Source organism: Oncorhynchus mykiss, chromosome 1 (assembly GCF_013265735.2).
Source record: "Oncorhynchus mykiss isolate Arlee chromosome 1, USDA_OmykA_1.1, whole genome shotgun sequence".
Classification (NCBI taxonomy): domain Eukaryota; kingdom Metazoa; phylum Chordata; class Actinopteri; order Salmoniformes; family Salmonidae; genus Oncorhynchus; species Oncorhynchus mykiss.
In genome coordinates, this window is record NC_048565.1 from 66,921,386 (window position 1) to 66,944,134 (window position 22,749).

Below are 22,749 nucleotides of genomic sequence, written 5' to 3' on the forward strand. Positions count from 1 at the left end.
ATTTATACTGACTACACACCCACACACCCACTCACATGGAAGCTGCTGCTACTCTGTTTATCTTACATCCTGTTGCCTAGTCACCTTACCCCTACATACAATACATACAGTATTTATCTCCATCGCTCCAGTATCCCTACACATATGGTATTGGAACTGACTTTTTAAATAGTTCCTGTATGTAGTAGTATGCTTACTTACTTTGTCTATTTCATATTTCTTACTCTTAGTTCTTATTTGTTTTGTTCTTTCTAGTAATACATTGTTATTATTAATTATTACATTGTTGGGTTTTGAGTTTGCATTTCAGGCATTTCACTGTACTTGTGCATGTGTTATTGAAACTTGGAAACTATTTTGGATTATTGACCGCCAGTTGTCACAACCTTCCCCTCACAACATTTCGAACCCAACTGACAGTACTAATCTCTGATCTCCTCTATCAATTACTAAGATTTGGAGGGCAAATGCTGAGTAATGAAGGATCAGTCATTAGGCCCCAAGAGAAACTGTTTTCACTTCTAGGCAGAGGCAGTGCATTGAATAGTTTTATGGAAAGCGGTCAATACAGATGTAGGATCTTAATTTGATCAAGGAAGGACATTTAAAACGTGTAGTGCATTTGAGGTTTAAAAAGGCTTCTGAAGTTTTTCCATTTCCACTTTCAAATGTCAGACTTGAATTTCCCTTATGAAAAATAGCTCAATCCCTATTCATTATAATCCACATAACATAACATTATTTTCATGCTGTAGCAAACTGGCTCAAATTAAGATTCTACATGTTAAGATCTGTAACCAACACTTCAGAATTGGTTTTCAGTTACGTATATGGTCCCTCATGTAACATTGTCAATGTGAAATACATCTAATTCATTAAATATAATAGAGAACCCCCATATGCACAATTGTACATGACTGCAAGTAAATGCTGTACAACTTCCAGATCTTTATTTCATGGACACTGCTATTTCACATCCGTCTTCTTATTCACTGCACAGTTGTGTATACAGTGAGCTCCAAAAGTATTGGGAGAGTGATAGATTTTTTGGGGGTTTTGGTTTTGCACTCCAGAATTTTGGATTTGAAATGATAAAATGACCATGAGGTTACCGTGCAGACTGTCAGCTTTAATTTGAGGGTGTTTTCATCCATATCGGGCGAACCAGTTAGAAATATCTGCACTTTTTGTACGTAGTCTCTCCATTTTTAGGAGACCATAAGTATTGGGACAAATTCAATACTATAGTAAGTGCCAAATAAAGCAACAGGGTTGACTGTAGCAGGGTTGACCGTACCAGGGTTGACCGTAACAGGGTTGACCGTAACAGGGTTGACTGTAACAGGGTTGACTGTAACAGGGTTGACTGTAGCAGGGTTGACCGTACCAGGGTTGACCGTAACAGGGTTGACCGTAACAGGGTTGACTGTAACAGGGTTGACCGTAACATGGTTGACCGTAACAGGGTTGACCGTAACAGGATTGACCGTAACAGGGTTGACCGTAACAGGGTTGACCGTAACAGGGTTGACCGTAACAGGGTTGACTGTAACAGGGTTGACTGTAACAGGGTTGACTGTAACAGGGTTGACCGTAACAGGATTGACCGTAACAAGATTGACCGTAACAGGATTGACCGTAACAGGGTTGACCGTAACAGGGTTGACTGTAACAGGGTTGACTGTAACAGGGTTGACCGTAACAGGGTTGACTGTAACAGGGTTGACCGTAACAGGATTGACTGTAACAGGGTTGACCGTAACAGGATTGACTGTAACAGGATTGACCGTAACAGGGTTGACTGTAACAGGGTTGACCGTAACAGGATTGACTGTAACAGGGTTGACCGTAACAGGGTTGACTGTAACAGGGTTGACCGTAACAGGGTTGACTGTAACAGGGTTGACCGTAACAGGATTGACTGTAACAGGGTTGTCTATTTGATGTTAAATCAGCCACAAATTCCCTTCTGACAGGGGGAATGGAAGCTTGTGTGCATGCCATGCCAAGGGCCATTTTATTAAGGGTTACTGTGTGTTGTTTGTATAAAGTGTACTGTAAGTCACCTCTTAGTCTTGGGTTTATCTTTCATATGCTCCCTGGCCTGGAACAGATACTGTAGCATCAGCCTCATATTAATTTATGATCAATGTATTAAGTGACGGTCTACGGTATCATAGTTATTGAAGTATTGATTTGGCATGGCACCAACAGAGTGTGTTAAAAGTAACATAATATTGTTTGATTATTTTACTTTCCTTCAGCAGTCACTGGAAAGAAACATTTAGTATGTACAGTTTTTAAGATGAGACACTACAGTATAATCGTTCTGCCCTGGCACCATCACCTCAGACATTAGACCAAGGCCAAAATGTATCATTTTGGAGTCACTTTTATTGTAAATAACAATAGAATATGTTTCTAAACATGTCTACATTAATATGGATGTGAGCATGATTACAGGATAAACCTGATTGAATCGTGAAAAAGTTAGACGCACAAGAATCATACCCCCAAGACATGCTAGCGTCTCATCATTACAATAACAGGAGAGGTTAGCATTTTTGGGGGGGTATGATATTTCTCACTCAAAATTATTTCTAAACGGTTCACCCGATAAGGGTGAAAATACCCTCAAATTAAAGCTGACAGTCTGCACTTTAACCTCACAGTCATTGTATAATTTCAAATCCACTCTCACTGTATATACTGTATAGCCCGTCTATAGAGATAAAAAAAACAACAACATCTGATTTAATTAACAAAAAGTAAAGTGACCTTCATTTCAACTCCTGACGCAATCAATCAGGGTCCATAATTCTTTGTACAAACCACAGGCTCCTGCTAAGAGTCAGGCAGCACTGCTATATCTCCCTCAGAATTAATAAAAGAGAGTGGCCGGATTAGGCCTGAAGATAATTAGAAAGGGTCTTCCATCAAACACAGGGATTAGACTTCACACTTTATTGAAGTCAAGCCACTAACTGAAATTCCCAAGACACTGCAGATAACATTCAGTCTTGTGGGGTTAAATGGTCAATTTTCCTTCAAGATGGAGAGAACAAAATGAGGAAAATCCTTTGATGAAGAGAAATCAAACTGACCCTGTATGTTCTGCATTTCGAATATCTAATGTGGACTTTGATAGCCAACCCAGGACATCTGCTTAGACCAGCAAACAGATGAGGAGAATGGCTGCGTTTCCAAGAGGCTCAACAATGCACTCTCAGCATCATGCTCAAGGCCAGTAATTGTCAATTAATTATACTGTTTGTCCTTCCTGGAATCAATTAGCCTCTCTGTAAGGAGCTCAATTAATACGTGGAAAAGCTAAACTCTGTTCATAATAGGGTCCCTAACCTGCAATGTTCTCTCTGAGCCTCTCAGGTCTCTGTGGTGCCTGAATGGGAAGGAAGGAAATGTGTGCATCTTTTGCGGGGAAAAAATCTAATTAAATGCACACCATTGCAGTTATGTTAATAACTGCGTAAACTCACAGAGCACAGTTGGAGAGAAGAAAACTGTTGCCCTGGGTGATAAGTCTGGTGGCAGCAGCACAGGCAGCAGAACAGACATTTCCACTCTAATAAGCACATTAGAAAAATGATCTGAAGTGCATGTGCTGTGTGATCTTTTAACAATATAATATAATCTGCGATCACTTTTAAATGTCAAAGAAATGTAGACCGACATACAACTTTGGACGCACAATCATTTTGTTGATCTAATGTTATTACCCTCTAATCAATTTGCAAACCAGTATATATCATCACCATTTGAATACAGTTGATATATGCATGATACAATCCTGTCTCTGTTGTCTCAGCGCCCATCTCACATCCTTTGAATTATGGGTAGTAGTGGAGTGAGACACACGAAGCATGTTGAAAGACCTCTGCCCCGCCAGGGAACGACGAGGTCCCCCTGCACCTCCTGTTTGCACCCCACGAGCAACACAGCATGGCATATTATAATCCAGATGAAAGGCAGAGTTCTCTCCCACAGCCTCAGGGCAGAGGAAAACAGGGTGCTTAATTGGTGCTCTCAGCACTGTACAACCAGCTTATTGGTTTTATTCGATGAAGCACTTTTCTTATCACCTCTCGGCAGGTATTAATAATGCTGCTAGGAGTATGCTCATTGGGACGCTGGGGGTGGATCGGGTGTCGACGCGAGACCCCTATAGTAGTGGCCAACAGGTGTGAAGCATGTTCCTCGGTGTGTGTATACATTGCTCCCGCTGCGCACTGCCTAGTGTCTATCTGTCCAATGTACACAAGTCATCTATATTTATTGAAAGTTGATGTTATTCACTCTTTAGTCACCATACAGCCCCAGGGGAGAAACAACAGGCAGGGTCGGTTCCAGGAATAAGCGACGTAAGCTCACTTAGAGCCGTACTTAAAATGTACTTTAAAACAAAAAAATGTCCCTCCAATTGGATGGATTTTGAAAAGTGTGCATGTCTTTGTCTGTGTTTGGATGCCACGATGCGGGGTGAGGGGGTCCCCGTAACCAAATCTCCCTTAGGGCCCCCAAAAGGCTAGAACCGGTGTTGTGCAGAAAAGCTCCTGTAAGGGTGTTTAACTGGCGGCAGAGAAGTCAGATGCAGGAGAGAAATAACTGTGTTTCCAACGGCACAGTTTATTTACAAAAAAAACACCGGAAAACATAATAATAAAAATCAATGGGTAACATAACCCGACGGCCACCAGTACAGACGTACACTTACAATAAACAATCACCGACAAGGACATGAGGGGAAACAGAGGGTTAAATGCACTAAATGTAATTGATGGGATTGGAACCAGGTGTGATGGAAACAAGACAAAACCTATGGAAAATGAAAAATGGATCAGCGATGGCTAGAAGGTCGGTGACGTCGCCCGCCAAACACCGCCCGAACAAGGAGAGGGAACAGTCGTGACAGCTCCCCCCTGCCAGAATCCCCCCCCCCCCCCCCCCCTTCACGTGAACACGCACTCACTCAATTCTTCATTGCTGCGACTTGCTTGCTAGTTGAGATTTCTGATCACGTTAGGCTGCGTTTCATATTTTTTTTTTATGTCGGTTTGATCACGGGGGAGGCACTAGCAATGTCTACATTTTTCGGTTTGGCTATTTGTTTCAAGTGTATCTCTTTGCCAAAATTTGTCATCTCTCCCATGTCTTTTTCGACTAGTAGTTGTTCTGAAATGTTTATTGCTTACCTAGATTTTACTCCCTCCTCTATGTCTAATATAACATACATACATTAATTATTCATTTCGGATGCTGATCCTGATGTGAAGTTTGTTCTATAGAAAGTATTTGACACTGATGTGTGCCACAGAAAGGAAATTAGAAAGGGGGGTTCGGCAGGGCTATTTTCTTGCCTCCCGAAATCCCCACCCCCCCTCTATTTTAGGACTGTAAGGCCTGGCACACTTCATAATCATTTTAGTAGTTCCTGTTGACCAGTAGTGTGTGCCAAGTATTTGACTCTAGCCAAAAAATGAAGGAAAGTAGTAAGTAATAATAAAATAATAATAACAATAATAAGTCAAGAATTTGTACTCTGGGCGAAAAAGTTCAGTTCAAATATGTAAGTCAACATGAGTGCATATTCATAATCACAGTAAACTGTTATAATAATATAAAAAAAAATAAGAAAAATAAATAAATGTATAATGTTATAATAAACAAAACTATGACTCAATGTGCCTCCATGAAGATCCCCCCCCCCCCCAATAGGTCCCTTCACCCTCAATAGGACACCCCCAGCACCACCATCCCCATCAAACCCCCCCCCCCCCCCTCAACCACAAAACACAATAATGATGATAATAATATAAATTAAAATACAACAAATATATAACAATATATATATACACATACGCACACATAAACTGTACATATACATAAACATATTCACAGGACACTCAACTTCTCTCTTTTCCTACATCAGATATGCAGGTGACATTTCCACCTGGATGACAGCACATAATCAGCAAGACGGAGATGCTCTTCATCCGAGGGAAAGCCTGCCCATTCTCAGATGTTAGATCATCCGAGGTGATCACATGTCATTTACATTCCAGCCCTTGTCAGCTCCAGATTTGACTACTTCAACTCACACCCTGCTGGAATCTCTGCATTCTCAGATTCCCCTCTGTTATTAATCTCTATATTGTAATCAATAAAGTGTTTCAAAATGCTGTACTTATATTAACATATGTTCCGATCATTCCTGAGAGAGAAGGGGTGTAATATCTCCAGATGGGCGTGTGGTACCTTCCTCATCCATGGAAACAAGATGTTACTTCTTGTGGGGTCATTGCCTTGAAAGTAAGTATGAGAGTATAAGTAATGTACAATTAACCTACTGAAAGTATACTGACTAAAAGGCAAAACAGAACTGTCAAATTGTATTATAGCTGTGTCGTTGTATACTTGCAAATTAGAATCTTAAAGTGTAACATAATTTTGTTGAACTGCCCATCAATATTTTTCCCAGTTTGCTGAATGTGTTCTGAAGGAGGAGTCGATTGTCTTTTCAAATACGGACAAAGATGTTAACATCATGAGAGAAGAAATAGCAGTTACTCTCCTCAAAAACACTGGTATGTTCAATTTCTAATTCAATATAATTGTAGATTAAAAAAACATGTACAGTGGGGCAAAAAAGTATTTAGTCAACCACCAATTGTGCAAGTTCTCCCACTTAAAAAGATGAGAGAGGCCTGTAATTTTCATCATAGGTACACTTCAACTATGACAGATAAAATGAGAAAAAAAATCCAGAAAATCACATTGTAGGATTTTTAATGAATTTATTTGCAAATTATGGTGGAAAATAATTATTTAATAAGTATTTATTGTCTTTTTATATTTCATTTATTGTAATTTTATATCTTATTATGCCAAGATTTAAACAAACTTAACTTTCTGTGATGTTTTTTGTGTTATTGTGTGATAATATTTGTGTATTGTCTATAGGCAAGAAAATTGCCTTGCCGAAATCCTCCCCCTCTTCTAATTTCATTAATTTTGTGGCTAGAGTCAAATACTTTCTGTGGCACATCAGGATAGGCAACCGAAATGAATAATTCATGTGTGTTATATTAAACATAGAGTAGGGAGTAAAATGTAGGCAAGCAATAAATATTTCAGAACAACTACTAGTCAAATAAGACATGGACGAGATGATGAATTTTGGCAGAGATTTATTTATAGACTAAAACACTTGGAACAAATAGCCACCCGAAAACTGCAAACATTATTAGTGCCTCCCCCACGATCAAACCAAAATAAAAAATAAAATGAAACGCAGCCTAACGTGATCAGAAATCTCAACTAGCAAGCAAGGCAGCAATGAAAAATTGAGTACGTGCGCATTCACGTGAAGGGGGGAAGAATTCTGGAAGGGGGTAGCTTTTCGGCAGCAGGTATCAGAGAACAATGAAAGTGAAGCATTTTCCAATGAAAGGCTCACAGTCAGTTTTACATTCTGTAGTTTCATGTGGTTTGAGGTATTTCTCAGACAGTTCTTACACGGGCTTCCCGGTCATTAGGCAGGATTGGGCGGCCGTCTATGGCGGCAGATTGACGGGCTGGCATTTTCTGAGCTAAACTGACCAGCAACACATAAAACGTCACATAATGCTGCCGAAAAACAATGACAATTTCTCTCAACCAGTGGCATATGTGCTTTTTAAGTGAGTGCTTATGCCACCCTTTGATAAGAAAAGCTCACTTTGTCAAAGGCAGGGGAGCAAAGTGTTTTGCTTGTCCATTCCCAGCATGCCTCTCCAGGGTGCTGTTGGAGAGACGCATCTCTGCAGCTCTCCACCAACGTTCTGTCGACAAAACATAAATCATATAGCAAATATAGGATATGGTAGAAAGACTATGTATCATTTTCTGTAGCCTACAGGCTGGATATAAAATGTATGACAATGTAATGAGAAGGACACTTTGTACATCATGCAGGTTTCGCCGATCAAATATGCTAACCTAAATGGCGCTCAATCGAATTTAAAAATGTGCTGACATGTTAACAAGCAACATATTCTAAAAACAGGACAGGTCAAAGTGAAATGGACCATATGGAATGGACCAATCACAACTGTTGTCCAGGAGTTTCATCCCATTGTCATTTTCAGTGGTTTCAAGTTTGTATCCGTAAATCTTTGACAAGCTGATCATAGCGAAAAAGAAAATACTGCGTCATTTCCCGCTGTGTAAACGCATTCCAAATAGGCTTACGATAACTCCTGATAAAGTTGGGTAGCTGATATTCAGAGCTTAAATAACCAAATGAGTTATTCACAGGAATCAGGACTATTAAAGACAATGCAATTGCCTATTTTACAAATGGTGGGCCTACCACATGGATGGGCATTCATACAATTCCATTGCGGGCAACACTGGAGGTTACACTTCAGTAAGCATGGACTGACTCCGACGTCTTTTGGACTTCTTTTTTTGATGCAGTTCTGGACCGGCCTTGTTTTCCACATGCACTTTTTGTTCAAGGGCGGCTTTGATTTCTTAAGCTACAGTAAGTATGTAAAATACTGTATATGGCATGTAAATGTCAATATACAAAGAGGGAAGACTACAATTTGAAACCCAGTAACAGTAGCACACAGTGGTTCTTGAATGTCAAGACTAGTTTGTTCCAATGATTCAGTTACATTGGAGTGGAATGGCGCATGTCAAGGTGAAGAGGTCAAACACACAATGTTCGTCCATCAGACCGTTTGTCTCCGTGTTTTGGGAGTGGGGTCTCCAGTTACCACGCCGACTGCTCTCTGGCCCCGTCACTCAGTGCCCCAAATCGTCCTTCTTCCTTTCTACACACATAATGTGTACACGCACACACACACTGAACAGAAGCATAACTTTTCATTCTCATCTTCGATTCCAGTAATTACTCAACAGCATAGCAACATGACTGTGTTTACCTCAGGCAGGTCCATAAGATTTTACTGAGTTACAGTTCATATAAGAAATCAGTCAATTGAAATAAATGAATTGGGCCCTAATATATGGCTTTCACTTGTCTGGGAATATAGATATGCATCTATTGGTCACAGATATCTTTCAAAAAAGGTAGGGTTGTGGATCAGAAAACCATTCAGTATCTGCTGTGACCACCATTTCCTCATGCAGCGCGACACATCTCCTTCGCATAGAGTTGATCAGGCTGTTGATTGTGGCCCACTCCTCTTCATTGGCTGTGTGAAGTTGCTAGATATTGGCGGGAACTGGAACAACATGTCGTACATGTCCATCCAGAGCATCCCACACATGCTCAATGGGGGATATGTCTGGTGAGTATGCAGGCCATGGAAGAACTGGGACATTTTCAGCTTCCAGGAATTGTGTACAGATCCTTGCAACATGGAGCCGTGCATTATTATGCTGAAACATGAGGTGATGGCGGCGGATGAATGGCATGGCAATGGGCCTCAGGATCTCTTTACGGTATCTCTGTCCATTCAAATTGCCATATTTAAAATGCAATTGTGTTCGCTGCCTGTAGTTTATGCCTGCCCATACCATAATCCCACTGCCACCATGGGGAACTCTGTTCACAACGTCGAAATCAGCAAACCGCTCACGCACACAACGCCATACACGTGGTCTGCGTTTGTGAGGCTGGTTGGACATACTGCCAAATTATCTAAAACAACATTGAAGGCGGCTTATGGTAGAGAAATGAACATTAAATTCTCTGGCAACAGCCCTGGTGGACATTCCTGGAGTCAGTATGCCAATTGCATGCTCACTAACAGGGATGTACACACATTTGTGCACAGCATTTTAGAAAAGTAACCGTTTTGTGCATATGAAACATTTCTGGGATCTTTTATTTCAGCTCATGAAAGATGGGACACTTTACATGTTGCGTTTATATTTTTGTTCAAATGGCATTCCCACAGCCTCGGACCTCGGACCTCACAACACATAACCTTGCCCTTAACCCCCACATACTACACAGGCATGCACGCAAGCATCCTGGCACCCAAACATAGACAAACACATGCACACTTTTCAAAACCCATCCAATTGGTCATGATGAAAACTGTACAGATGTAGGATCTTAGTTTGAGCCGGTTTGCTACAGCAAGAAATGTGGATTATAATGAATGAGCATATTTTTAGGGGGTTGGTACATTGATACAAGGGAAAATCAAGTTTGACATTTCAAATAGGAAATTACAATCTTCAGAAGCCTTTTTAAACCTCAAATACACTACGAGTTTTACATTTACTGCATTGCAGGAAAGTTATCCTGCAACAGGGGGATTAAATGATGATCCTACATCTGTACAGACATAATGCATGAGGCACATGGGACAAGCTTATGAGGACTTATGTGCTTATAGGATCTCTGTGTTGAATCCATACAGTCAAGAGATCCTGGGTTTGTACAGCCATTGCACGTAACATGCTGTCTGTCTGTGTCAGCCATCCGGAGACCTCGGCCGTTTGGATGCCTATTGGCCCTGCAGTCTTCTTCACAACCCTCAGCTGCTCCCAGGTCAAGGCTGCTGCTTGTGTGGAATGTTTGTTGTTCGCTCCTCCCACCATATCTGTCCCTTCATATTTGAGAGTCATTCAATACCTCCGCCATCAAGGTCTCGCCATGCTGACAGATAGCCCCCACGCCCCGCATTGTGTGCAGATTACTAGCAGTTAGGGAAGAACGCATCTCACAGGTGCACCGTCCAGTTCAATGTGCTACCTATCAACCCCACCCCCAAACGAGTGACTATTTCAAAGTCACCATTGGGCATGGTCAAATTTAGCGCCCCTCAACAAATGTAACAATGAGCCCCGGGAATTAGGTTACAACAACCTAGCCATGTCCCCTGGGACACCGTCCCCGCACCTGCCTCGGCCAGGGGACAGGCAACATATTTGCCAGAATGCGGCAGGGGGACTCTGGCAAATATGAATTTAACACCCTTCGTAACCGCCCACCTCAAAGTGACATGAGCGGAGCATCCCAGCAATGGAACGTTAATTCTCTCTCCCTGCTTGTAGCACACAGGGGGACGAAGGGTGTTAATGACTAGATTGATATCACAGATAGAACAATGAGCTAGTTATACAAATCTTTGGTGATATCTCCTTACGAAACAAATATCCGTAAAAAAGCAAAGAAGACAGAACACTGTCTGCTTGGACTTGGCCACTGTGTCTCAGCGTCATTTCAGAAAGTCAGGGGACTATTTCAGGCTGTGCGTCTCTCTGAAGAGGACCTTACCTGAGCTCTGTGGGCGGCTGAGTGTGAGTTCAGCTGCTCTTTCACTGTCTATTGAGTTTCAACTAACAGAGTGTCGTGGTTACACCTATCAAGGAGGGTTTACAGAGGGATCGGGGAAAAGAGGGTAGTCAGATTAACGGCGGATTAAGAGGGCTTCCCGACCTTGGCTTTTTTTCTTTGAGTTACCGATGTAATAAAAAGAGATTCCCAGCAGGCCAGTAACACAAGCTTGAGCCTTTCTGTTGAGGTGATACTAAGCACTTCTTTCCTTGCCTGAACACAGGACCTGGCTTTGGACAATGTTAGAGGTTTAGACAGAGATTTTTTCTGTGGTTTGATGCTGACAGAAAAGCACTTGCCGGGTGTTGATTTATGGACAATAAAATATTCACACGACAAGTTTAGCTACCTGATATGCCATACAGCAGCCACAGCAGTCTGACACAGAATCAATCAGAGAACACGTGGATGGCTTGAGGTCTCTCTGTGCACTGGAAAGGAAGAGTGAGTAAGTGAGCTAGGGAGTGAATAGTGGAGTCAGTGAGCGAGCACTCGTTGTCCCTCCTCGGGGACAGCAAATTTCCACCAGCACAACCCAACAACTTCTGTTCAAAGACCCCGAGAGCTAGTGGCTGCTGTCTATTTTCTCCCTCTCCTTCTCATTTCGATCTATCCCACTGCACTTGGAGGGGCAATAAATAGCCACAGGTTCGCTGAGTGTGGAGCTGCTATCTAATCAAAGCTTAATTCAACACTGCCGCGAAACAATTTATCCGACAAAGTACTTGGCGATAGAATACAACCTCAGACACTCCCTCACTCTCTCTCTCAAGCTCAACGAGGAAGTGAAAAGAGTGTGTGGCCTGGAGGGTCAGGTCTGCACCCAGAGGAGAGGGCGAGGCGTGGAGCAGCCAGAGAGGGTGTGAAGTGGGGTGGACGAGTGTGTCTCCTTGTCGTCCATCTAGGGGGGAGCAGAGGCTTCTCCAGCCTGTCTGCAGCTCACCACACTAAAATAACCCAACACCCACAAGAGGGAGGCTGTTGCCCAGCGGGTGTGAGGATTGGACACACTTCAAGGGCAGAGGAGCCCACCGCCAGACTGATAGATTGGAGTGTAAGAGCACACTACAGGAGAGTGGACTGAGGGGAGTTTACTTGCCAAGCAAGGTAAGAACTGAAATGATTTCACATAGAATACATGAGCACATTTAATGTAGATGATTATGTTTGTTGGCTTGAAAAAGTGTTTTTGGATGAAAAAGTTAAGAGCAACCTACTAAGTACATTAAGGGAAAGGTACCTAATGACAAGATTACACATTGGTTTCATTGCCCTGTAAGCAGTCTATGGACAAGGTATGACAGCAATCCATGCTTTGGTTTTGTTTACCTGGGCACTGTATCAAATGGTACCTATATTATATTAGCATTGTTTGGCTTCATGTCCAAGTCCTCCTAAATGATCTAAAAATGTATTGTGTAACTCAATGAAGTTACTTATAGATGATTTGGACATGAAGCGTGAACATGCTAATATTTCAAGTCTTTTACCCTGTTGAGACATGTGCTTTTCGTTCCTGGGGGTTGAGTTATATTCTAAGCCCATTGACTTGCTCTGCTCACTTGAGATTCTTTTTCCAGATCAAAAGCTACAGGCAAACAAATGTGGTCTCCATAATAAAGGGCCCGTAAATCAGTGAATAAATACCACAACTTCCTAGTAAAAAGCCAACAAGAGTGTATAATCTGATTTCACTGGCCCGCACAACCCACTGGGCACACACTGGTGGAATCAACGTTGTTTCCACTTCATTTCAATGAAATGACCTTTAACCAACGTGGGGTAGACATTAAATTGACGTGTGTACCCAGTTGGAAGGCATTCACTGCAACAAGACTAGAACGGGCAACACGGCTTAGTGTAGCAGGTGTGTGTGTGTGTGTGTAGCCTACACAAGCGTGTGTCTGTTTGGGTGTTTGTAAGTTCCGCTGTCAAGAGAAAGAGTTTTTCTATTTATGAGAAAATACTTTGCCTACAGCATACGTGAGGTCATGACAATTCCGGCTCTCACATCTCGTGTTAGCCCACTTGCTTTTGATTTAAGGTTCCTTCAATAAACACCAACGTAGACATGCTGGGCACATGGACAGGAACCCAGTATCGGTGAGACTCATCTGCCAAGGCTTCATCCTGTTATTTTCTGGCTGCAGCACCGCAGGACTCGACCCATGTCCTCCTTCACTGTCACACAGTGATCTCTCTGCCTCCTGTCCTCTACAGATGCATCCTAGTCATTTGTGGGAGCTGGCAAAACCCAAAGTAGGGAGTATCTAACACACTTAGGGGTTGTTATTGGCAACATCAGGCCCAAAGGATTTTCAGGTTCGGTCATTGACTATCTGCAAGTCAGACTCCAAGTCATTGACTGTGGGCCGTTAGTATAACAGCTCCATGATAATGAAGCCGCTGAAAGCTAAATAACTCATCTTGCACATTATGCCCTGCAATGAGGCAATATTATGCTAAAGACCCTTGTAGAGATTCTCCAGAAAAGCCCATCTCTTTCCTCTGTTGCCATAGCAGCCGTTGACCCCGGTGGCAATCAACCAGTGTTCTGGTGGGGTTAGCAACTGGATTATTCACTTCCAGGGCACATAGCATGTGAGAGGCCTTTCAATGTACTCCTGTTCTGGTAAAAGAAGGATGAGCCACGTTGCACAAACACTAAAGACAGATATTCAGCGCATGCATAAAGGCTTTCCCTCTTTCAGACGCTGTATTTTCCCTCCTAATCCGCAAATAAAGAAAGAAAGAAACGGCGGCAGCTAATGAATACTAGACAGAGTTTTGGCAAGGTAGATTGGCAATTCATTCTAGAGACAGGCGAAGGAGTCCGAGTGCAGTGACTCATACTGTAAAACTGTCTGGCTAGAGTCACCTTTCACAACAGCCCTGTGTACGTAACAGGGAAGGTCTATGCGGTTAGATAAGACAAAAGGACTCTTCCAGGGTGGCATCTTTTTCCCCTATGAGCCAATGCATGTTCTGCCTTGGAGAGGAAATGGACACTTGGGCCAATGGGAGTGGTGCAGGAGCATGTCATAAAGTATGTCATCCATAAACATTGATTTCTATTTCGTATTTGTTGCTTTTGTAATACGTAGAGGATTCTGAGGCCTGACAAATGATTTTCCCCTGTCCCTGAGCTTAAGCTTCATGTGTTACCAGAGGACTTATTGAGTGGTAAAGCTCTGGGCAGATAGTACAACTGTCTAAGACAAAGGGAACCAGAAAGATCATTCATGGAATTAAGAACGTGTGGGAAAAGATATTCAATAAAGTCAAGTACATAACAGGATGATAGCATGGGAAGGAACTCGGGTCCAAAGACAACTATGGGAAAAGCACACACAGAGTATTTGCTCGACTCAGGCCAAAACTTTCAACCTTTGATTCTTACTTCTCTCAGTGATACATTTTGTCCCTGATATTTGTGTAAAGCAATGGGATTTCCTGTCAGAATCAAAGCAGGAAATGGCACAATAAATTGGCCCCATGTAATGATGCAAATGTTTTCATTTGATTAAGAATGACAATTTGACCATGTTTATTTTGGGAAGGCATTACAATGAAAAAAACAAACAAATGACAACAAACACATTCCCTTTTCTGATCTCTTTTGTTGTAGTGTGTAATGCATACAAGTGTTTATTTAGCAATTTTCTAAATTGCAGTCATTGACATCAATTGTGGCAATTTGGAATCAAAGGGGTTAGGCAGGCTTAGTAAAAAGACTAACAGAAGCCATATAACAATAAAAGACTAACAAAAGCCATATACACTCTCTGAAAGCAGGAAAGTGAATGATATTATTTTGCTGCTGTTTTTTTTCTCATGTGGAACAGATGCATCATAATCATGTAGTCTGAAACGAGTCACACAAATGTAAACATCAAATTGCTTGGTCAGATGGCTAGAATAATTGGCATGCCATTATCCCAATATAAACGCATGCAGGCAGATAGGCAGGCAGCAGAAAGCAGCACAGTTGAGTGTGCTTCTCCATTCATCAGAATTTGGAGGGATATTATTTGTACACAGAGAGGGAGCCAGGTAGGCACACACCAGGACAGCTCTAAGACTGTTTGGGTTGGGTGAAGTGGATGGAAGTCCTTGATGTGTTTTCAGGAGCTGGTTGGGCTCCAAGAGTCAAATTGAAATGGGACTACAGACAATTTGAAAAACAAGCACCTGTAACCATTGTGTACTAAAAACAATGGTTTACCACATTTAGCTGGATGAAGATATGTTTTCTCACCATATGCAGTAATAAGACACAACAGCCACTGTCAATTGTCACACACACACACACACACACACACACACACACACACACACACACACACACACACACACACACACACACACACACACACACACACACACACACACACACACACACACACACACACACACACACACACACACACACACACACACACACACACACACACACACACACACACACACACACACACACACACACACACACACACCACAGTGTCTGTGGGAGGCAATCATCCAGGCATGTGGATGCCTGTTTTCTAAGGCACACAGCCATTAAATTGTGGAGATAATCCCCTGAAAAAATTATAATTTTCTTACTATCGCCTGCAGTGGAACGTGTGGGCACAGCAGGCCTCCAACCTCAGGAGCCCGATCTGTCGCTACAGCAACAGCCGTCCATTGACTAGCTCCACATTTCCAGGAGGCACAGAATATCAGCATGCACACATAAGGGTGCTTGATTGATATTCATCTCAAATATGTTTCTCGACTCTAGGGAGGTGGAGATTTTGAGAAACAGTGCCAGGAATTGATCACACAATCAGTTTGTGAGTCCAGTGGGGAATAGAAAGGAAGGTTATTGGCAGAAGTGATGACTGTCTAATGGAGATAAACACAAACTGTGCCTGTCCCTTTAAGAGCTGGTCCTTGGCAGGTCTGTGTTGTTAAGTGGGGAGGTGGATCCCTGCCTGTCTTTATTCTGCCTCTGTTTCTTTGACAGGATTTTTGATCAACAATCCCCTCCGTAATGTCTGCCTGCTCCTGAACATGTGTCTGTGTAGCTCTATTATGTGTTTTTAATACTTTGTGAGAGCATGTGTTCTAAATCATTCTACCTGAGGACTCTTATTCAGCGGTGAGGTGACCACCTTCAGCTCAGGTGTGTAACATACATACAGTGTCTGTCGGTGTGTGTGTGTTTAAATTATTGTAACCTTTTCTAGACAATATCTTGTATTGTTTTGCAAATGAACCAGAATCAGGATTGCTGTTTAGGATGATACAGTACATGAAAATGTGTGTAGGCACCTTGGTGAGTTATCTAACCATCTGGATGGTGCTTTTATGTTTACGCATAATTGTGGCCTATAATTTGCATCCATCTTGGCATCTTCTTGTTCTACTTCAAACTGGATAATAACAACATGTTGTGCCACGAGCCTACATGGAAAACGCACATTTCAACTACAGTAATGTAATAAGTAAGACGGTAATTACTGAATGAAACAAAACCAAGTTCATCTTCATTTTGATTAGATGCTATTTGTCAGCAGTGCAAATTTCTACAGTGTGGGTTTGATTGAATTCTACACAAAGTGGTGACTGATAGCATTTCAAACTCAGCCTCTATGGTCTTGTTATTGTTCACTTTACCATGTACACAATCTTTTCAATCAACAATTCTAATTGTTGGATTTACAGTCAGTATTCTGAATACTGAGATGGATGTTTTACCCTTGGCACTCTATTAGCGTTTCAGTTACATGAGGACATGCTTCCAAATACAGTTGAAGTCGGACGTTTACATACACCTTAGCCAAATACATTTAAACTCAGTTTTTCATCATTCCTGACATTTAATCCTAGTAAAAATTCCCTGTCTTAGGTCAGTTAGGATCACCACTTTATTTTAAGAATGTCAAATGTCAGAATAATAGAGAATTATTTATTTCAGCTTTTATTTCTTTCATCACATTCCCAGTGGGTCAGATGTTTACATACACTCAATTAGTATTTGGTAGCATTGCCTTTAAATTGTTTAACTTGGGTCAAATGTTTTGGGTAGCCTTCCACAAGCTTCCAACAATAAGTTGGGTGAATTTTGGCCCATTCCTCCTGACAGAGCTGGTGTAACTGAGTCATGTTTGTGGGCCTCCTTCTGCCCACAAATTTTCAATAGAATTGAGGTCAGGGCTGTGATGGCCACTCCAATACCTTGACTTTGTTGTCCTTAAGCCATTTTTCCACAACTTTGGAAATATGCTTGGGCTCATTGTTCATTTGGAAGACCCATTTGCGACCAAGCTTTAACTTCCTGACTGATGTCTTGAGATGTTGCTTCAATATATCCACATCATTTTCCTCCTCATGATGCCATCTATTTTGTGAAGTGCACCAGTCCCTCCTGCAGCAAAGCACCCTCACAACATGATGTTGCCACCCCCGTGCTTCACGGTTGGGATGGTGTTCTTCAGCTTGAAAGCTTCCCCCTTTTTCCTCTAAACATAACGATGGCCATTATGGCCAAACAGTTCTATTTTTGTTTCAGCAGACCAGAGGACAGTTCTCCAAAAAGTACAATCTTTGTCCCCATGTGCAGTTGCAAACCATAGTCTGGCTTTTTTATGGCGGTTTTGGAGCAGTGGCTTCTTCCTTGCTGAGCAGCTTTTCATGTTAGGTCGATATAGGACTCGTTCTACTGTGGATATAGATACTTTTGTACCTGTTTCCTCCAGCATCTTCACAAGGTCCTTTGCTGTTGTTCTGGGATTGATTTGCACTTTTCTCACCAAAGTTCGTTAATCTCTAGGAGACTGAACGCGTCACCTTCCTGAGCGGTATGATGCCAGCGTGGGCCCATGGTGTTTATACTTGCGTACTATTGTTTGTACAGATGAACGTGGAATCTTCAGGTGTTTGGAAATTGCTCCCAAGGATGAACCAGACTTGTGGAGGTCTACAATTTTTGGCTGATTTCTTTGTCAGATTTTTTTTTCTTGGCTGATTTCTTTTGATTTTTCCATGATGTCAAGCAAAGAGGTACTGAGTTTGAAGGTAGGCCTTGAAATACATCCACAGGTATACCTCCAGTTGACTCAAATTATGTAAATTAGCCTATCAGAAGCTTCTAAAGCCATGACATAATTTTCTGTAATTTTCCAAGCTGTTTAAAGGCACAGTCAACTTAGTTGGAAACTTCTGACCCACTGGAATTGTGACACAGTGAATTATAAGTGAAATAATCTGTCTGTAAACAATTGTTGGAAAAATTACTTGTGTCATGCTCAAAGTCCTTACCGACTTGCCAAAACTATAGTTTGTTAACAAGAAATTTGTGGAGTGGTTGAAAAACGAGTTTTAATGACTCCAACCTAAGTGTATGTAAACTTCTGACTTCAACTGTAGCCTCACACAAGTAGCACACACAAGTAGCACCTCCAATAAATTAATTAAGAGACCAATTCCCACAGGAACAATTATTGAAAAATTATGTTCAAACAGTTTCTGGGGAAAATGTGAATGCTGTTTCTCAACAGGAAACGTGTAAATGGTGGCAGGCTTGTGAAAGAAAGAAAACGATGGTGTCAAGAATATCACAGGAGACCCTAAAATCACACCGTGGCTTTGTCCTACAGATACACCATAGCGACAATCAGTCATGTACAGTTGCCACAGCGATAGAGCGACATTTAGCTAAAAAGACTATACGTGAGTACAGGAGCGGGGTGAAATAGAGGTCAAAGTGTTTATGATTCCTGTGATCTGAAATAGAATTTGATTCAGCAGTAGAGCACAAAACATTTATGTTATAACCAAGGGAGAAAGGGGACCGAAGGTAGGCCTTATTATTAATGAAGAGAGCTGCACTCAAGTCTCTATTTAAAGCAGGTAACAGAGTGCCTCTTGTGAAAGGTCTATTGAAGTCAGACCTGTATCTGATTGATGAAGAGCCAGGTCCAGGATGTGCTGCCTGCTGTTAGTATGTCTCCTCCTCAAGCAGTTGTACCCTCAGATCTCTCTGTCATTTTCTATCAACAAACTGACACATGGAAAATGTATCTTCAGAAAGGAGAACAGGTGAGAAATGGAAGGATCTCCATGTCATAATGTAGATGTTGTGTCAGAAAGGCCAGTACATGTTACATTTGGCATAGTTGGTCAGGTTTTTGTGAGCGTGAGAAACAAATCCGTACGATTCATTTGTTGGGGTTGTATAACATTCTTGTCAACACTTGAGCCAGAACAGACAGCATAGCTGATAATTGACATGGAATCCAGAGCGTCAATGACAATGGACTATTAAATGTGGCATGGGGAGAAAGCCCTCCTTATATGGAATTAAAACTCCTCTCAGGCTTCCCGTTCAAAGCAGGGCCCATGTTGGCTCTCATTAGCAGTTCACAGAACTCCATTAGGCTGTAGCAGGAACAGAGAAGGGCCCAGTTGGTGCACACAGCCACATTCACAACGGCCATTCAACGGAATCTCAGAATGACAATTGGGAGATTACTGTGGAGGATATGAAAACTCCATCCAAGGGTAAGGCTGAAAAGTATAGCTCCCGACCCCTCGCTCTTAGTTTGCTCCATTCCCTGGAAGAGCTGGAAAGGTCAACTTGCCACTGCATAGAAAAGTGAGGACAGCACCTTCATCTGGATAAGGCATTTAGATGGACCTGGATAGGACCTGGATAGGGTCGAGTTGGCCGACTACCAAGTGGATATCAAAAATGTAAGTTCAAGTGCTGTGTGGCGGCAACGCAAATGTGATATACCTGAGTCACGGCATACTCTAGCCATCTAAATGGTTTAGCAGACCACTGTAAGCAAAGAGACCACGCTCACATGTCACATAGGTAACTAATAGCAACACGATAGAAGCACACATTTGGAGGAGCAAGTTTATCTACTAAGCTTTGATGCAGTATCACTGCACTGCTCTCAAGAAGCCATCATTATCATTGTTATCTTTCTAACAGAAGTTAAGTGACAGTGTGTATGATGGCCCTGAGAGCGAGGGGTGGCACTGGAATGGTGCGGTCTTTCTGTAAATGTCCAGTATTAAAGATTCACACAACAGTGTAAATTATTGAGTGAGTGTCTGTGGCTTGTCGAGCAGATCAGGTTTCTCTCAGTTTGATCTTTGGGGGGGGGAGTTGGTATTTTCGCGTTCCTGACTAACAGCACGCTTCATTTTGGTAGACTGAGTAAGCAAAGCCCCACTTCTGAGCTCTGGAACTACTGAGACATAGAGCTGAGTAATATGGGGGAAAGAGATCTAGGCTGATACAAGGTTTTGTTGGAATCAGCAGTTGTAGGTGTCTCTCTCCAGGACCAACACTTGTCGTGGGATACCATCATGTCCGAGCTGATTTATAACTGGGACACCTGGTTAAGTGTCCTTTATCAGAACGATGACAGCAGGATAAGAGTTACGAGCCAAGATGTAATGACCCTGCAGGCCTCCGTGGCGGAATTTCTCACTCCTGTTCTGTAACCTTTGGAGACCCCTTTGTGGCCATAATCACGTTTGCCTTATGGTAGAGGTTTATGTCATGCCAAAGATAGATGTCCCTACATTCGAGTGTATTGGCACAAGGTAACCCCCCTACAGCCTAAAGAGGAATCTTCTGTGCTCGGTTTCAGATCCCGTTTGCACCATGCCTCTGAGAGACTCAGTCACCCTGCTGCTCTGGAGTTGCTGTGTACTAATGCTCATCCACCAATGCAAGGCTCAAGGTAAGGCATTTGCTGCATGTCAATTGGTGCCCTCAAGTAAGTCAGTGGCTCATTGCTAGCCAGTAGCCATCCAGTACAGAAGTGGATGTATACCGGTGTGTACTTATTATAGTACATATATGTACTAATAGACAGAGAGCCCTGGGAACTGATACTGTATGCTGGGTAACAATCGGATTGAAGCCAAAGGCGCAATACAATTTCTGCTTGTTGATAAAAGTGAACAAAACTCTGTTAAAAACATGCATCATAAGTAGTTTGATCAATAATTTTGAAATAAAATATAAGTAAATCTAAAAAAGCAACTTAAAGGAGCACACTTTATAATAAAAAATATGCATATCTTTTTGCGTGCAATAACGAATGCTTTAGATCCGACTCAATAAAACAATGTTGAAAGCATGAAGTACAAAGATTCTTAACTGTATTTCAATTTAAACATTGAACATTGCTGGCTGTGCGTGAAGAATCATGCACGGAAGGGCAGGGACTGTTTAGTTAATTAGGATTCCCATTAGCTACTTCACGTGCAGCAGCTACTCTTCCTGGGGTCCACGTAAAACATTCAAATACATGACAAAGTACAGAACAGTAATAGACAAGAAAAACATAAGATATGACATTACATTCAAAAAAATATATATATATATATAATATGGGAAAGACACCAAGAGACAACAGTAATACTATTTACACACTATTCATATATACTGTGAGGACACACACACACACACACACTCTAACGCACATATATGTTTTTGTATTGTTTGCATTATTTTTTGTTGTTGTGTTGTTTGTATATTGTTGTGTTTTACATTTCTGGGATTTTCCTTGTCTATCTGTGTTTTGTTACTTGTTTTGTCTTTTTTTGTGGACCCCAGGAAAAGTAGCAGCTGTTTCTGCATAAGCGAATGGGGATCCAAATAAAGAAATACAAATGTTGAATCAGTCATAATCTGCCCTCAGTATGGAGTGCAATAGCAGAGAAGTTTTTCTTTCCTTCTCCCTCCTTTGTGAACTCAACTGTGAAATTCCTGTCTGGTTACAGAATGTGATTAATTTTTGCGTTGGCCCCTTGGGGCGAGAAGGGGAGCCGTGATGTGGTATGAGGCATTGTGTCAAGAGGTGTGTGACACGTGTCAGAGAACAGATGTCTGACCCTAGATCGAGCGGCAGGAAAGCCCTCTGTGTCACAGCAGTAGCTACTAGCCATGGGGTTTGCTTTAAGGATAAAGGGTTGAACAGTCCGTCTGTGTTTTTAGGCCCCGCCAGGAGCCTCAGAGCCAGGGGATGGCGGCTGATGACCCCTACTCGGCCGTCTTGCCTAAATATTTTTCTAGCGCCACAAGCAGCTGAGTGGATCCAGAGATTAAATTATCCTTAATTTCTCAGGTATCTTGTTACCACTCCATCATCTCCTCAGACACTGGCGGCCCTTCGCACGTCCCTCCTCACCTCCCCTTCCTCCTCAATCTGAACTCAGGGCACACACACGTTCACACACTCCTTCCTTCCTTTCTTCCCTAGGCTGGTGGCAGGCACACGGCCTGTCTGGGGATCAAAATGGAGGAAACCCAAACCTGTGCTGTGTGTATGACTGGCACCAGAGCTCTGGCCGCGGGGAGGATGGGGGGGGGGATAAAGTTTCATGGCCAGGGTTAAATTTAGATCCCCCCCCGGTTT

General features: G+C 42.2%; 1 protein-coding gene across 7 annotated transcripts in view; it reads left to right on the top strand.

Annotated features, from left to right (window-relative positions):
• dlk2 (delta-like 2 homolog (Drosophila)) overlaps window positions 1–22,749 on the top strand; it is a 68,655-nt gene that overhangs the window by 35,949 nt on the left and 9,957 nt on the right. For 2 of the 7 annotated variants that reach the window (XM_036983187.1, XM_036983191.1), the window contains 5 exons: window positions 5,948–6,054; window positions 6,242–6,327; window positions 6,497–6,602; window positions 12,094–12,427; window positions 20,974–21,066. In XM_036983187.1, coding sequence (XP_036839082.1) covers window positions 20,988–21,066 — 79 coding nt within the window. In that variant the 5' untranslated portion in view covers window positions 5,948–6,054; window positions 6,242–6,327; window positions 6,497–6,602; window positions 12,094–12,427; window positions 20,974–20,987. Of the gene's footprint in view, window positions 1–5,947; window positions 6,055–6,236; window positions 6,328–6,496; window positions 6,603–9,687; window positions 12,428–20,973; window positions 21,067–22,749 lie in introns of those variants that run through there. The other 5 variants (XM_036983196.1, XM_036983202.1, XM_021608609.2 and 2 more) reach the window with 5 other exon arrangements.